General features: G+C 38.4%; 1 protein-coding gene across 3 annotated transcripts; it reads left to right on the top strand.

Annotated features, from left to right (window-relative positions):
• The first annotated feature begins 7,140 nt into the window (after nucleotides 1-7,140).
• On the top strand, nucleotides 7,141-11,647 carry LOC107794809 (phosphatidylinositol 4-kinase gamma 7-like). Of its 3 annotated transcripts, none has more exons than XM_075226736.1 (2): nucleotides 7,141-7,459; nucleotides 9,429-11,647. In XM_075226736.1, the coding sequence occupies exon 2, from the start codon at nucleotides 9,435-9,437 to the stop codon at nucleotides 11,316-11,318; it is 1,884 nt and encodes a 627-aa protein (XP_075082837.1). In that variant the 5' UTR covers nucleotides 7,141-7,459; nucleotides 9,429-9,434; the 3' UTR covers nucleotides 11,319-11,647. The 3 variants fall into 3 exon arrangements, with proteins under 3 accessions (XP_075082837.1, XP_075082836.1, XP_075082838.1); XM_075226735.1 differs by having other exon boundaries at nucleotides 7,145-7,459; nucleotides 9,166-11,647; XM_075226737.1 differs by lacking the exon at nucleotides 7,141-7,459 and adding an exon at nucleotides 8,444-8,628 and having other exon boundaries at nucleotides 8,712-11,647.
• Nucleotides 11,648-17,501: the final 5,854 nt, after the last annotated feature.

Below are 17,501 nucleotides of genomic sequence, written 5' to 3' on the forward strand. Positions count from 1 at the left end.
GGAACGCAAAGGGTAGATGTGGTTCACCCAAAGTATGGTGGATGCCAAAGAATATCTTGTCTGGGACATCTACGCCAATGTGGCGCATATCAAGAAGGGGACAAAGATAACCAAAGTGCGTAACCTTAAAGTGAGGTTTGATCAAGCCACTCTCAACACATACTTGGGTTTCGAAGATGTTGAGCCAATAAAATATTTAGAGAAGTATGCAATGGGAGATAAGGCCCGACCTTGGTTAGCAGAGATTCTAGCAGCTCCTGGACCACCGCCATGGATCATAACAGGGGTTCCTATTCACAGAAGCACTTTGCTTTGAGGCAAAAGGGTGGCAAACCTTTGTCTGCAGCAGACTGGACCGAGCCAGAATGAGACATATCTCCTGATTCCTCGGGCAGTTCTAGTTGCTTCTATCATGGCTGGGTACCCCATCAATGTGGGTGTCGTCATGTCGGCCAACATCTCTGTGATCACCCGATAGGATGATTCTTCCTGCCCGTATCCCAACGTTATTACAGAGTATCATGGATGCAAGGGTAGAGCCGAGGGATTATGATACAAAGGTGCGGCCGAAGAAGCCTTTCTCATGGTACTTACTGATGGATGCGAACAACCCCACGAGAAAGGGTCAGCCGTCTAACACCACAGGCTAGTCTGATGAGCCAACGGCGGTAGTTACGAAGGGAGTTGATGTCCCATCTACTTCGGCCAAGCCTTCCTCTAGTGCCGCAGTTATGCCACCACCATTATCCACAAACCCTTTTGCAGCTCCTGTCATAGTCTCCACTTTGGCTTTGAAGCCGGTGCCTATGCCTACTGCTCCACTTTCTGCAGTGCAAGTCTCTCAGACATTGGCGAGCCTCAACAACTGGATGCAGACAGTCACTGTAAAGTTGTCTAACCTATCCAATATTGTTGCAGCACAGTCTTCAGTTCAGGCACCTCAGATTCCCCCCGATAGTTGAGGAGACATTGAAGAAGCTCCTAGAGAACCATAACACTATCATGGCTACCTTGGTACAACACATATCAGTGATTGAAGAGCTGGGAAAAGAAGTAAAGAAGATGAGAAAGCCCCAGGCCAGTAAGAAGATAGTGGACAAGCTTCGGAGGCAGGTGACCAAGCTTGCTGCAGCGAAAGATATCCATTTTGACATGATGATTGACCCACACCCTTCAGACCCAGTTCCCGCAGCACCATCAGCACCGGTGGCACCAGTTGGCTAGTCTGAGGAGCCAGACTCTGCTGCCGACATTGCCGAGGCAGCGTGCCAGATGTTCACCAACCCAGTCACTCCTAGAGATGAGGATGATGAGATCCAATTGGATGAAACTGAGGGCGGTAACATTGCTGTGGCACAGAGATGTCCAAGGAGCCATAGGGAGTTTTCTTTACTCTTTCCCCTCTTTTACTCTTATTTTGTTAAGCATTGGGGACAATGCTTATTTTTATTCAGGGGGTGGAGTTTATTTTGATGATATTTGGTACATTCTGAGACAATTAGCCTGTAATAACTTGATATTATTTTCTTTCTCTTTCTAATTTTGTATATATTCTCTCTTTTTCTCTCATTATGTATATTCAGTAGTTTTTGTTTAATTAGCTTCTTCTATGTTTTAATAGACAATAAGCCTTTGGTTTTATAAATGCCACGGTTCTTTCTAAAGGTAGTTGTTGTGTGAACCGGGTGACTCATCCCAATGATGGATGGCGTGATAACCTTCTTAAGGGAATGAGTCCATTTTTAGTGTTTAGGTAATAATAGTAGTAGTAATGAATAAAAAGACCTAATTAAGTCAAGCTCGAAGAGTCAAATATGTTTCATTTGGTACCAACACACTTAATTATGTGCTTATAGTTAGAAACAAGGTTTTTAAAAGAAATAGATCTAATTAGTGACTTTGTGACTCTTGTGTTGACATTAGAAACTATCGAGTGATTTAATTGAACCATAGTTATTTTCAATCTTGAATGTGGTCATTGTGGACCCTTGACTCTATCCTTTTTAACAATCCAGTTGTGTGAGGGGTGAGATACTTTATTTCTAGTCCAAGTACCCGTGCGAAAGGTCTAGAACTTGCGCTGAATGTGTTTCAAGGTGAAATACTAAGTTTTGCTTGACTTGAGAAGTGATTGTAGGCTTTCCTTGACCCGTTTGAATTTTCTATTACCTACCAATGTTGTTATCCCTAGTCAACCCATTTGAGCCTCAAGCCTTTCTCGTTTGATAACCATGTTACAAGCCTTTACCCATTTTGTCATGACCCTCTCTTGGCACCTGAGCTTTCCTTAACACTCTTGTGGAACAATTGGCTAAAAACGTAAGTTTGGGGAAGAGACGAGGAAATTGAAAAAAGGTATCAAGGCACAAAAAAAGAAAAGAAATGATGAGAAGGAAAGGAAAGAAAAGAACAAAAAGAAAAATGCAAAAAAATGAATAAGTGGAAAGTTTTAAGGGATTCAAAGAAAGTTAATGATTCCAAACATGGAGAAATCAAAGAGGGAGAAAATGAATGTAATGATCAAGAAAGAGTGATGTTAAGTCTCTCTTGTTCCCTAAGGAAAAGAAAGTGTCTCAAAGAATTGGCAAAATATTAGCCGAGAATAAAAAAAAAATAAAGTGCTTAAGGAAAGGTGTAACCACTCAACCATATTGTATCCAACCCTAATCCAAAAGCCTTCATTACAATCCCGAAAGAAGTCCTATTTGATCTCGATCTGAGTGAGCTTACATTAGTGGCGATCTACATGAGGGTCAAACCTATGGTATTTGAAGCCGTACTTGCGACATTCTCTTGAGAGAGATGAGTGAACCTTTCATAAATCTTTGGATTGAGTGTTAAAATTCTTAAGTGAGCCAGGCAACCGAAAAGTAGAGGAGAAAGAGTTTGGGGATCCACCATGACCTACATGATAGAGAAAGAGTCGTTGATGAGTAAAGTCAACTTTGGATACTCAAATGTCACTCTAAAACTATACGTGCACAAATGTTTAACTTGCCGCCTTGTTAATATTACATAAGTAGTGTGGTTAATTGTGGTCCCAACTGATGTGTGGATGGTTCACCTTCGATTCGCTGAAATGATCCTTAACTTTTGGAGGTGGGAACTAATATATTTACTTGAGGACAAGCAAAGACTTAAGTTTGAGGAAGTTGATAAGTGGGGATTTTGACTACTTATTAGCGCCTTTTAACTTTTGTTTTAGTCTAAAAGCATTGAATTGTGTTCCCGGAACTAATGAAATTGTGCTAAATTGTAGGAATGCTGGAAGTTGGGCTCCCGAGATGAAATCCGACTAAAAAAGGAGTAGTCTAAGCACAAGGCAATAAAAGGGCACAGAAGCACAAAATGTGAGGTCCGCAAAAGGAATTTTGCGGCCGCAGAAGAAATTGCGGACCGCAGATTTCCATCTGCGGCCGCAACCAAAGAAGGCAAAATCTGTAGACAATTGTACAAAGTGCGGAGCACACATGAATTATGCGGCCGCATAAGCTGGGCTAGGAGTCAAGATCAGAGAGTATCTAAATTACTAAGTACAGAACCTCAGTGCATTGCGGACCGCACAATATTTGTGCGGTCGCAGATGATTGCCTTGCGGCTGCAACCTTAACATTGCGGACCGCAGAAGAGTGTCTTGCGGTTGCAGTTCTAAATTTGCGGAGCACAAAAAAGTTGCTTCACTGCCGCAGATCTCCAGCCCCTGTCAGATGAAGAAATCTGCGGACCGCACATGGAATTGTGCGGCCGCGGAACCTCTCGAGGGGTATTTTTGTCCGAGATTTTCAGCCTTGTATAAATAGACGAGTTTCACAAAATTAGGTCAAGTTTGAATATCAGCAATTACTGTAGCCGTTTTTCTTTGCCATTTTTGGAAGTTTACTTTGCTTTGGTGTATTTTACAATAGATTTAATCATTTTAAGCTTTCATTATGAGTTTAATTAGTTTTTCTTCTTCTTCATTTTCTTCAAATCCAAGTATGAGTAGCTAGAGTTTTACTAGGGTTATGACCCAACTCTAGTGTGTAAACCTTATGGGTATTTAATTTAGTACTTGTTTATGATTGAGTATTTATTATTTAGCTTAGTTCATGCTTTTATTTGAGGAATTAATGGTTGCAACCATTAGTTCATGCTTATTTGACTTAGTCTCTTCTTGAGAAAGAGAGACCTAGTCTAGGATAACTTGGCTAACAAGGAATTGGGTCAATTGAGAGATTGATCTACCCAATTAAAGGGTTCAACCTAGAGATAGTAATAAACCGACTTGAGCTTTTATCAACTATTTTGTGTGATACCCATTTGGTCTTGAGAAAGTTAAATTTGGCAAAACCACTCTCTGACCGAGAGACATTAAGTGGATAATTTACAGTTGATAGCTATAATACACCCCAATCAACAGAACAAGCATTAAAGTCTTTATCACATTAGGCAAACACCTAGGTAATGGTCACAGACCTAGACTTTTTATCAATTTCGAAAAACATCAAAAATAATTATTTCTTGTCTTCTTTCTTTATTTTGTAATCAATAGAGTAAAATTAGAAATAGAAAACTAATCTTTTTGTGGAAGTGTAATCTCGATAATTCAATCACGCACATTGAAATATATACCCCTAACTCCTATCTTAGCTCCCTGTAGATTCAACGCCGACTCTTAGTTGGGTTTCTATAATTGCAAATGACCGTTTCATACCTCTTTTGAGGTGTGCATTTGGACGCGATCACAAGCAACATAAGAAAATTCGTAAAGAACTTTCTAGTTCTTTACTATTTACCCATGTAAATTTTCTTTTATTTTTGCACATCATACTTAAATTAACATGGCTATACCAATTATGCCAACTGAATAAATTATCAATATTGATAAACTTCAAGTTTACACCATGACGTGTGCAATTATCAATAAACTCCAAGTTTATTATGATATAGATTTTTATATCAATAAACTTCTACTTTATTGTGTCATTCTTTTATTTGTGTAGTACAAACTGGAGAATAAAGCGGGTAACTTTTTTCATACATACTACCCCGCTAAAGTTATAATAATAGAAGATATTAAATTTTTCCCTTATTTATAGTCTCAACATAACCAACCGCTTTCGCGAATACTTTAGAAACTAAATAAGTTTCTTTGGGACTTATTACGACACAATATCTTATTGATAATCAATTTTATTTCTCCAAAATAGTGCTAATTGGCTCTTCTAGAGCTCTCAATTAATTTAGTTCTATCATATATTCATCAATATCCATATGATAAATATCTCTCGCAAAAAGAAAGTTATTCCATTATGGTCATGGTCAAAAATTATATGCAAGCTCCGTTTCTTGCATAGTGTTGTCCTTTAATATTAACATTGCCATAATATTTGGCGTGCAATAGGTACGTCACCAATGATTATTCATGGCATAATAATGACATTATTTTCTTATTTCCTATCAAATCTCCTTCTAGAGATGAGTGGTATATTCACTACCACTAGCACGTTTTTATTCTTTAAGAATGAATATGTATTCATAAATAACATGTTGTCACATTCACATCATGAATGAACTATAATCATTTATGTGTGCTTTACAAATATCATGTCAAATCCATGACAAACATTATTTTCACAGAGCGAAGGATTATTTTGAGAATCCTTATTCTTCTCATTACATCAATGATGACAATTATAATTTCGTCTATTGCCACATCCACATCCATTGATACCTCCACGATAATAATTTTATCTTCTTTCAGATTTATTACAAATTGTTATCACATTCTCTTAAGGGAACGAGAATGAAGCAAATTCAATGGGACGAGATTATTACTGTGAAGGTATCAATGGATGTGGATATGATAATAGACAAAATTATAATCATCATCATTGTGGTAACGAGAACAATAAGAATTCTCAAAATAATCCTTCACTCTGTGAAAGTAATGTTTGTCATGGATTTGACATGATATTTGTAAAGCACATATAAATGATTATGGTCCATTCATGATGTGAATGTGATAACATGTGATTTATGAATACATATTCATTCTTGAAAGAATATGAATGTGCTAGTGGTGGTGAATACACCACACTCACCTCTAGTAGGAGGTTTGAGATGAAACAAGAAAATAATTTCATTATTCTGACATATTTACAATATATTGCAGATGAATTATCTTTTTACGAAGCAAACGTGACAGTACAACAAACGGTCCCCCATTTCAAGTCTTTCATCAACATGACCTATAATTTGTGAAATACTTTAATTTAGTTTTATTTATTAAAATTCAGTATCATTTTATCACTCGAACAAATTACTTATTCTATCTATATGTTTTGAATATTCTTAGCCATACATAAAAAAAATATTTTGTTGTAATTAGTTCTTAAATACTTTAATTGTATGAGTATCTTTTGACATTTGTTGATTCATCAAATTAACTAGGTGATTGAATAATATTGGTTGAAGTTAGTCGGAAAAGAAATATTTTGAAGTTAAAATTGAAAAATAAGTATTTAAAAACTATCATTTCACTTGAAATATTCGCCAAACAAAATTATAATAGTTTTCTCGAACATTCATGATACATAGTACTTGCATTTATACACATATTTTTTACTCTCATAAATTCGTGTTTATTTCTTGATATAATCATTAATCAACCCATTCTATAAATTCCTTTTCATTAAATAAAAAATCCTTTTGCTTAATGAAAACGTTAACCCTACATCCAGCTGGAAATCAACCAGAATCTATTCTATCATCTTTCCGTACACGCGCGAAGCACGCCGTAAAACCTCGTATAACGTATTAACTCCAGGTAAGGTGAATATCTCTGTCCTCTCATTAGAAAACCAATCACATTCCATAAGGGACATTTTCGGTAATTACTTACTCCCGCTGACTATGCCACGTCAGTCTCTAATCAGACACCTCCACGTCACCATCTCCTTATTTCCCGACCAAATCCCGCCGTCTGTCCAAAATCCAACGGCTGAAGATCCAATATTCTAGACTTTTCCATGAATTAAGCTACAAAACGATAAACTATAGTTAGTTAACAAACCAAACCACGATTCACGCAAAACGAAACTCCACTGGTGGAGAACAACCAGAGTTAATAAAACGACTTTTGAGGGTAAAACAGAAAATAACAAAAAGCCGAAGAAGAAAATTAAAATTAAAATAAAAAATTAAATCCAGTTATGGATATATAGATGCACATGCATATGATGGGAAATAAGGCATAGAGAGAGCTGAAGCTACAAAGAGCAAAAGGAAGAGAGAGGGTTTTGGTGGCTTTGGAGTGAACTGAATCAAATCATAGCCGTTGAATCTTCTGTTGTGTCTGAATCAGACGGTTAAAAAAGTGATTTGAATCTTTCAGACACCGGCGAGGTGTGTTTTGTTTTTGTTCTGGTTGCCGGAAAAAGGGAAACACAGAGGTGCAATCTTCAGATCTGGCATTCCGGTGAGCTTTTCCCGCTTTTTTCATTCAACTTTTTGGAAATTTATTTATTTATTTTTTACTAAATAAATTACTTGTTTATTTTGTTCCTGTTTGGTTCTTCAATGTTCGTTCTGGATCATCCGAGTTTTATTCACATTTTTTTGAAGAATTATAATTTTCTTTTTTTTCCTTTGAAGGATATAAATTTATAAATCTATTTATTTGCAGTTATTGAAAGAAAATTAGAGTTTGAGATTAATCTACAAAAGAGTGTTCTTAATGACTCAAATAACACTCTTTTTTTAGCAGTAAACAGGGTTAATTTGATAAGAAAGAGTTTTATTTGAGTTTCAGTTTCAAGTGTTTGTAGCTTCGCATTTGAGTTTTCAAGTGTTTGTAGCTTCTTATTTGAGTTTTTCTTGGTTGTATATGAATGTTTTTCTTAAAGGATTCAAGTTTACCAGGTTAAGATTCTATTTCTAAAGCTATTTTTATGTTATTGAATGAAAATGAGAGTTTTAGAGTTTAATGCTGAATAATTTTCAAGAAGGTCGTTTTAATTGCTCCAGTAACACGTTTCTTTAGCAGTAGAGAAGTGTTATTTGAGTAATGAGTTTATGGTTTAATTACAGTTAAAGCTTTACAATAAGCATTAATTGATAATATGATAAAAAATAGTATCCTAACCTGCTATAGTAGGTTATACTACACTGATGGTGTAAAATTTCTTTGCACTGATTGTGTTTATAACTTAAATTCTTGAGGGTAAGTTATAATCTCTAAAATTTCGTGTATGTAATGTGTTTTAAACGAGGTTCGGTTCCAAGTGTTTTTAGCTTGCTGTTGATTTTCTTTTTTATTGAAGGATTTTTTTAGAGGGACTTGAGTTTGATTGTGTTTTAGTACAAAAAATCTACGTTTCTATTAACCATTGGAAATGAGAGAGATTAATTAGATTCATTTAAAAGAGTACTAGTAATTTTACTGATGACTGTTACAAATTTCTCAAATATCACTCTTTCTTTTTAGCAAAAAACAGTGTTATTTGATAGTAGATAGTTTTATTTGTGTAATTAGTTAGATTCTCTATGTATAACGTGTTTCAAACGAGTTTCAGTTTCAAGTGGTTTATCGCTTGGCATTGGTTGTGAGCACAGCAGTAAATGCATTTTCAAGATTTGAAAGTTTATGTGAGTTACGTTTGTGATTCTTCTTTTCTTAAGTGCTAAGGAATTAGAAAACGTGATTTTAGTAACAAAGAATTCTTCATCAGTTTCTTGTAGGTCTTTCTATGCTTCATAGTTGACAAGCTTGTGACAGGGTCAGGATTTTAATGCTACCATATTGGTGTGATATGCAAATTGGTGATCTGTTCTTTTAGGTTTAACTTTTAACTGGTCCAACTAGGTAACATTCTCATTAAGCTTGAGTTGGAAATTTAGAAAATATGGATAACCAACCTACTACAACTTGTTAAAATACACCACGACGACTGCGTTTCAGTCTCAAACTTGGGGAGCTGATGTAACTTAATTACAGTGATAGTGTAAAAAATTTCTTTATATTCTTAGTATAATATATTAGTTACATCCTTTTCCTAGTTTCTATCTGGTGGCTTTTGGTCTTTCATGGCTTGAATAACCTTGTGATGCTCTTATCACATTTCTTGACTAATGACATGAATTGGTCCAGGTTGTATTCTAATTCTGGTTTGTATCTCTTTACAGATCGTTGTGTACTGTCTTATCCACATTGTGAGATGGCTATTGTAGTGTAATATTATCTGGGTTGGTTTTGGTTCCTCTTTGCTCATTGATGATTATTTCCAAATTGAATCGTTTCCTGGTTTGTTCACAATCGGCTTTTGAGTTTGGCGTTCAATTGAGAGTGCGTGGAAAGCTCTCTTCTGCCGCCATCTCTGTTGCCGATTGTGACTGCCAACTGTGTTTCTCGACCTTTTATGTCTCGTAACACGGATAGTCCTGTTCAGACCCAGATGGCTGTGGCAATCTTCAAGAGCCCACTTGGTGGGGAGTACCATGGAAAGAGTAGGACGGAAGGGAAACCGGCTGGGAGGAGACGTGTTTTTGTGCAAACTGAAACTGGTTGTGTACTGGGGATGGAATTAGACCGCAGTGACAATGCGCATACTGTGAAGAGAAGGTTGCAGCTTGCACTTAACTACCCAATTGAGGAGAGTTCTTTGACATTTGGTGATAGGGTGCTGAAGAATGATCTTAGTGCTGTCCGGAATGATTCCCCTCTACTGCTGACGAGGAACTTTATGCACAGAAGTTCATCAACTCCATGCCTTTCACCCACAGGGAGGGATATCCAACCAAGAGATCAAAGTGGTCCCATTGAAATACTGGGAAACGCAGGTCGGTTTGCCAAGACAAAGCAAATTATCAAAGAAATTGTGAAGGCAATAAAGACTGGTGTTGATCCACTCCCTGTCCATAGTGGACTTGGAGGGGCGTATTATTTTAGAAATAGCAGAGGTGAGAGTGTTGCTATTGTCAAGCCCACAGATGAAGAACCATTTGCGCCAAACAATCCGAAAGGATTTGTTGGCAAAGCTCTTGGGCAGCCAGGCTTAAAACGATCAGTCAGAGTTGGGGAAACAGGGTTTAGGGAGGTGGCTGCATATCTTCTTGACTATGATCATTTTGCCAATGTGCCAGCTACTGCATTGGTGAAAATTACTCACTCAGTCTTCAATGTCAACGATGGTGTAAATGGAGACAAGCCTCATAGCAAGAAGCAGCTTGTCAGCAAGATTGCGTCTTTTCAACAGTTCATTCCCCATGATTTTGATGCCAGTGACCATGGAACCTCAAACTTCCCTGTTGCTGCAGTGCATCGGATTGGGATATTAGACATTAGGATTTTTAACACAGATAGACATGCAGGAAATCTTTTAGTTAGGAAGCTTGATGGTATTGGAAGGTTTGGTCAAGTGGATCTCATCCCCATTGATCATGGTCTCTGTCTACCAGAGAGCTTAGAAGATCCGTATTTTGAGTGGATCCATTGGCCCCAGGCATCTATTCCATTCACAGACGATGAACTTGAGTACATACAGAAACTTGATCCTATTCGGGACTCTGAGATGCTACGGAGTGAGCTCCCTATGATTCGTGAAGCTTGCCTTCGTGTCTTGGTCCTTTCCACCATTTTTCTCAAGGAAGCCGCTGCTTATGGTCTCTGCCTTGCTGAAATTGGTGAGATGATGAGCAGGGAATTCCGTAGTGGGGAGGAGGGACCAAGTGAGCTTGAAGTTGTTTGCTTGGAGGCAAGAAGGCTGATTGCTGAGAGGGAGATTCTTTTGCCAAAGGCTGAAGTGGATGAGGAGTTTCAATTTGACATAGATTGTGAAGATGCTGGATGTGACTATAGTCCCAAATTGATTTCTCAGGACTTCATGAACCGAAACCCATTTCATTTTCCAATTGGAGGAAATGGCTGCTTCCCACTCTCTAAACTAGATGAAAATATTGAGGAAGCGGAAAGCGAGGAAGAAGAGGAAAAGAGCTTTACATCTGTTCCTGCTCCAGCAAATAACATTACTACTATGTCAAAGCTTTCAATGTCTCTCAAGTATACCAGCTTAGGTGAGAAGAAACTGAAATTTCCAAAATTTTCAGGAACAAAACCAGAAAATGGCTATATGGCTGGTTCCTCCTCTGGACATAGGAGTGCAAATGAGCAGCTTCCTGCAAGTGTCAGCTTTGTGAAACTAGCAGATATGAATGACTGCGAGTGGGCATTGTTTCTAGAGAAGTTTGAAGAGCTGCTTTACCCAGCTTTTGCCAAGCGCAAGTCTATCACCCTTGGTCAGAGGCAGAGACAAAGGCTTGGGACTTCTTGCCAGTTTTGAGTTTGAGGTATTACTATATTTCCCCTATAAGGATGACTTATGCCTAAATAAGACTGCAGACTTATGGAAGTGATCAAGGAATTCTAGCTTAGGATGGTTTTCTCCCTGAAGTCGTGATAGAGCGGGATTAGGGCCATAGGATATGCTGTAAATAGTTTTGGAGGCAGCCGAGTGGAAGGGCTGAGTAGAATTGGTTGTATCTTCTAGTTGACATCTTCGAATTTTTTTTTTCAAATTTTCCCCTTTCACTGCGTTGTGGAGTCACTGTTGCATAAATAAATATGTAGAATGAAATATGAAAAAAAGAAAGAAAAATAGTTTTATGTAAATATTGGATATGTTCTTATAATTTCTTGCGTATAAGCTTGATTATCTATGCTTGGGTTATTGATGTATACAACGCCTCAAGCAAAGTGGAATTAATTATACAGTTGATTATACGAATCTTTACTATTCATATGCGCTATTCAAGTCCGTCTTAATCTAATCACAACCATTACAGATGTTGAGCAATGATATTCCAAGTCAATGTTTCAAGGTAACATTATCTGATTATCTGTTTAGTGGTTTGTGTATTTTGTCTATTCTTCTCCCATCGAAAAGGATACATTCAGTTGTATCTGTTCGCAAATTGTCATGTCTGTCCAGGTTGTATATTTGTATTTTCTTACAAGTGATAAAAGAAAATACGACATTTGTGACGCGATGCAAAAACAATTATGGGGTGGCAACAAAAAAGTGCAGGTTGGGTCCCTTCAAAAACCATTTGTCCCTTCAATGATTGATGAGTTCAAAATAAACATCATTGCAGAACATATTTCTAATATCTAATTAGTTTGAAAATTTCCAGTTTGGTATTTAATTTAATTGCAGTTCTAGTTAACAGAAAAAGACAGATTTTGACGTTAAAAGTAAAGCGAGATAAAGGCGATAAGCAGATAGAGTTGGTGTAAGTGTGTTCATTTATAGTTTTACCCTTCATTTTTTTTGTTTCGAGACTTTGAATAGCTCCGTTCAGCCTTTCTCGATTTGCGCATGTAATCCGTGTCTTTTTCCGGAATGAGAAAAATTGATGAAAATGTGAAATCGTGCCTTAAAAACTCATTTGAGTTGACTACGGTTAACGTTTTGTGTAAACGGACCTTGATCATTGTTTTGACGGTCTCGGGTGGGTCCGTATCGTGATTTGGGACTCGGGCGTATGCCCAGAATCGAATTCGTAAGTCCCTAACTTGATTTAACGTAATTTGTTGAAAACTAAAAATTTAAAGCTTTAAATGATTTTTAAGTTTAACTTTGTTGTTATCGGGCTCAGAGTTTTGGTTCTGGAACTTGTTATAAGTTCATTACAGTATTTTATGACTTGTCTGCAAAATTTACTGCAAAACGGAGTTGATTTGACGTGATTCGGACGCCCGGTCGAAAAATTTAAAAGTTCTTAAGTTTCTTTGAATTTTTTTTTATTTTGGTGTTCGATTCGTGGTTCTAGGTGTTATTTTGGTGTTTTGATCACGCGAGCGTGTTCGTATGATGTTATTACACATGTGTGCATGTTTGGTTTGGAGCCCCGAGGGCTCGGGTGAGTTTCAGATTGGCTACAGATGAATGCAAACTTAGAAAATTTCTGGTTTTTGACTTTTGCTGGTTACTGATGTGTTCTTCTTCGTGATCGCCAAGATACTCTTGCGATCGCGAAGAGTAATCTGGGCTGGGGAGGCTTTTCCTCATTGCGGACGCGAAGATTTGGGGGTGTCACGACCCATTTTTCCCTCCGTATGACACCGTGAGCCTAATAATTTGCGAAATAAATAAATAATAATTTAAACTCCAATCTCAATACATGATATATAAATATAAAACTGCAAATTCATAATTACAAGTCTCAAAACCCGGTGGAAACAAGTCACAAGCTTCTAAGAGCAAATACTAAGTGTCTCTATACATTAGAGTCTAAAGAAAATAAGAAAAAACAACATAGTAAGGATAGAGGGGGACTCCGAGGTTCGCGAACGCTGACAGATATACCTTGAAGTCTTCACGTGCGGTCCAACTCACTGGTATCTGGTCTGGTGGGAAAAACTTGGATCTGCACAAAAAGATGTGCAGAAGTGTAGTATGAGTACATTACAACGGTACCCAATAAGTGTCAAGCCTAACCTCGGTAGAGTAGTGACAGGGTCAGGTCAGGGCCCTACTGGTTTAAAAGAAAAGTAAGGCAGGGGATATAATAATATTTTGAAATGACTAAGAATTTAAGCAATAAGAAGTTTCAGACAATATCAACACAGTAAATAGAGGTAAACAACAGGGGCACTCCCGAGGTACCGCCTCGTAGTCCCAAATTTAAATATGCAAGAAGGGGAAGGGGGGGGGATCTCCCGAGAAACCGCCTCGTAGTCCCAGAGTAAATATGCAGTACATGGGGATCTCCCGAGGAACCGCCTCGTAGTCCCAAAGTAAATATGCAACAGATAATCGAAGGAAACACGAAGTTACAACAAGAAATCTCACATTTAAAGATTTAATTCAGATCAAGGAAAGCAGGTAATTCAATTAATCATGTTGCACAAATTGCAAGTAAGAATTAAGGCACGTAGACATGCGATACTAGGCTAAACATGATCACTGCATATGCTAAGGCAACTCAGTTAATGAATTTAAAGAACACAACTCAGCAAGAACCGAAATTTTCACAAGTAGTCCGTGTAGTCACCTCACATACACGGCGCTCACGTATCATATATTGTTACAATAGTACCAAATCCTAAGGGGATTTCCCCCACACAAAGTTAGACAAGTCACTTACCTCAAATCTCGCTCAATCAATCGGTAAGAATGCCTTTTCCTCGATTTTCCGACTCCGAATGGCGCAAATCTAGCAAAAAATAATTACATATCATAATACAACTACAAGAAACTAATTTAAATAATGAAACTATGACTATAGCAAATAATCGAAAATTCGGCCCAAAAAGTTGACCTGGGCCCACATCTCGAAATCGGGTAAAAGTCACAAAATACGAACATTCACTCGACCAAGAGTTCACCCATACCAAAATTACCAAAATTCGACACCAAATCGCCACTCAATTCCTCACCTTAAACACTCCAAATCCCTAACCTCAAACTCCCAATTTTCACCTTAAATGCACACTAACTAGGTGGGAAAATCAATGAGGAAACAAGATTATTGAATTAAAATGTTCACAAGTGGCTTACCTCAAGAACCTCTCGAAAGTGCTCTCAAAAATTGCCCTAGACCGAGTTCAAAAATGTCCAAAATGAAGAATGAAATAAACCATCGGAATTGCCCTCTTTTTTGCCCAGCGAAATCGCTTCTGCGAGTCCTCAGCCGCATTTGCGGAATTTTCATCGCAGGTACGGTTCTAACTTAGTCCAAGCACATTCGCTTTTGCGGACCCAAACGTGCATATGCGCTTCCGCTTCTGCGCACCCGCTCCAGCGGACCAAGTCCGCTTCTGCGACCGACGGGCCTCTCAGGCCTTTCGCTTCTACGCTCATTCCTCCGCAGGAGCGAGTCCGCTCCTGCGGTCTTCACGTCGCATCTGTGACTACTGGCCAAGTCCCCGAGCCCCGCATCTGCACCCAGTTGCTCGATTCTGCGGGCTCGCACCTGCGGTCAATCTTGCGCAGGTGCGATTACACCAGAACTGGCGCCTTCAGCCATTCTCACAAGTCCAAATTTGATCCGTTAACCATCCGGAATCCACCCAAGCCCCCCGAGACCTCAACCAAACTTACCAACAAGTCCTAAAATATCATACGGACTTAGTCAAGCCTTTAAATCACATCAAACAATGCTAAAAATACGAATTGCATATCGATTCAAGCCTAATGAACTTTAAAGCTTCAAACTTCTATATCCGATGCCGAAACCTATCAAACCAAGTCCGATTGACCTCAAATTTTGCACACAAGTCATAACTGACATTACGGACCTATTCCAACTTTCGAAATCAGAATTCGACCCCGATATCAAAAAGTCCACTCCCGGTCAAACTTCTCTAAAATCATCCCATTTTCTAACTTTCGCCAGTTGACGCTAAAATGACCTACGAACCTCCAATTCAACATCCTAATAGGCTCGTAAGACCAAAATCATCCTACGGAGCTATTGGAATCGTCGAAACTCTATTCCGGAGTCGTGTTCACACAGTTCGAACTACGGTCGATTTCTACGAATTAAACTTTTATTTTAGGGACTATGTGTCCCATTTCACTCCGAAACCAAAAAATAAATCCTTCCGGCAAGTCACATAACCACAAAATAAAGTAGAGGAATCAATAATTAGGGTTTTGGGGCTAATTCTCTCAAAACAACAGGCCGGGTCATTACATGGGGGTTGCCCCTCGCGAACGCGTAGTGTTGAGGGACCTGGGAAGGGGGATCTGTGATTTTCTCTACGTGAACGCGATCCCTGGCTCGCCAACGCGAAGGCCGGGGGGAAGCCTTCGCGAACATGTGAGGAAACTCGCAAACGCGTAGGCCATTTGGGCTGCTGTGCATCGCAAACGCGACAGGCCCTTCGCGAACGCGAATAAGGCCTAACGCCCAGACCTTAAAATATTCCAAACACGGGATTTTACCCAATTTTCACCATATTTTCATTAGAGCTCGGCCTAGAGGTGATTTTGAAGAGAACATTCATCATCCTTTCATAGGTTAGTGTACTTTAACTTATTTTCTTCCATTTCCATCATCACCCATTAATTTCTAACCTTAATCTATGTTCTTTTATGGTTGAAAATTAGGGATTTGGGAAGAATTAGGGGGGGAGGGGTTGAAAAATTGAGATTTAGACCTCTAATTGAGGTCGGATTTCGAAACTAATCACATAACCGGGCTCGGGGGTGAATGGGTAATTGGGTTTTGGTCTGAATCTCAAATTTTGACTAACCGTGCCTGGGGTTGACTTTTTGTGAAAAGTGTAAAGATCTTAACTTTATGACTTGTAATTGATTTCCCTAGAATTATTTGATGTTGTTCAGTCAATTTTGATTAGATTCAATTGGTTTGGAGGTGGATTTTAGAGGAAGGCCCCGGTAGAGCTTTGATTTGCTTGCGGGGCGAGGTAAGTGTTGGGTCTAACCTTGATTTGAGAGAATTAGGAACCGTTGAGCTTTGTGCTATGTGAATTACATGTGTAGCGGCGTATATGCGAGGTGACAAGTGTATATACGTTGTCAAAATACTTGTTTCCATGCTTTCCCGCATTTCATTAATTATTTTGTTCTCTATCTTAACTATTACATGCTTTAATTGCTTCCTATGTCTTAACTTGCTACTCGTCACTTATTTCTCTCATATTAAAATGTTCGGTCCTCCCATGTTTCCATGATTAATTGATACTTGCCTTAATTGTCTTACTTGTACACTTTAACTGTCATATATTTGGCATGTCTGGTTGCTTAGTATTAACTGTGGCATTTCTTGATTTGGTACGAGATTCCTTTATGGTTTTTCTTTCATATTCGTTAATCGTAGAGATTCTTGTGATTTGAGTTGCTGAGTTGATTACAATTATTGATTTTATTTATAGATCGGGTTGCATAACGCAATAGGTGGAATAAGGGAAGATTGATATTGATATGGTGGGATCAGGTTGCACGTCGTAACATGTGGAATAAGGGAGGATTGATATGGTGAAATAAGGGAGGATTATGATATTGATTATGATTATATGGTGGGATTGGATTGCGCACCACAACAGATTTTACTTATTATTGTTATTGATGTGGTGAGATAAGGGAGGATCATGTTCGTACTGTGGGATCAGATTGCGCGCCGCAGTGGTTTGTGTATTTTGTATTCCTTGTTGTATTGTGTTGATTTTAGTGTTTTTGTATGAGATTATGAGGATTGGTATTTCTCGTTTTAGTGATTTCGAGAATTGAGTTTATCTTCATAAGTTAACTGCTTTACTTTTCCTGCGTTTCTTTCCTATTATTATTATTATATTGCGTATAGGTTATCGTAAGTGACCCGCCTTAGCCTCATCGCTACTTCGTCAAGGTTAGGCTCGACACTTACAGAGTACATGGGGTCGATTGTACTCACACTACACTTTACACTTCTTGTACTGATTTTGGAGTCGGTCCCAGCGGCGGTCAGTAGATAGCTCGGATTGACCATCATACGGAGACTTGAGGTACAACTACTTG

The sequence above is a fragment of the Nicotiana tabacum genome, chromosome 12 (assembly GCF_000715075.1).
Source record: "Nicotiana tabacum cultivar K326 chromosome 12, ASM71507v2, whole genome shotgun sequence".
Classification (NCBI taxonomy): domain Eukaryota; kingdom Viridiplantae; phylum Streptophyta; class Magnoliopsida; order Solanales; family Solanaceae; genus Nicotiana; species Nicotiana tabacum.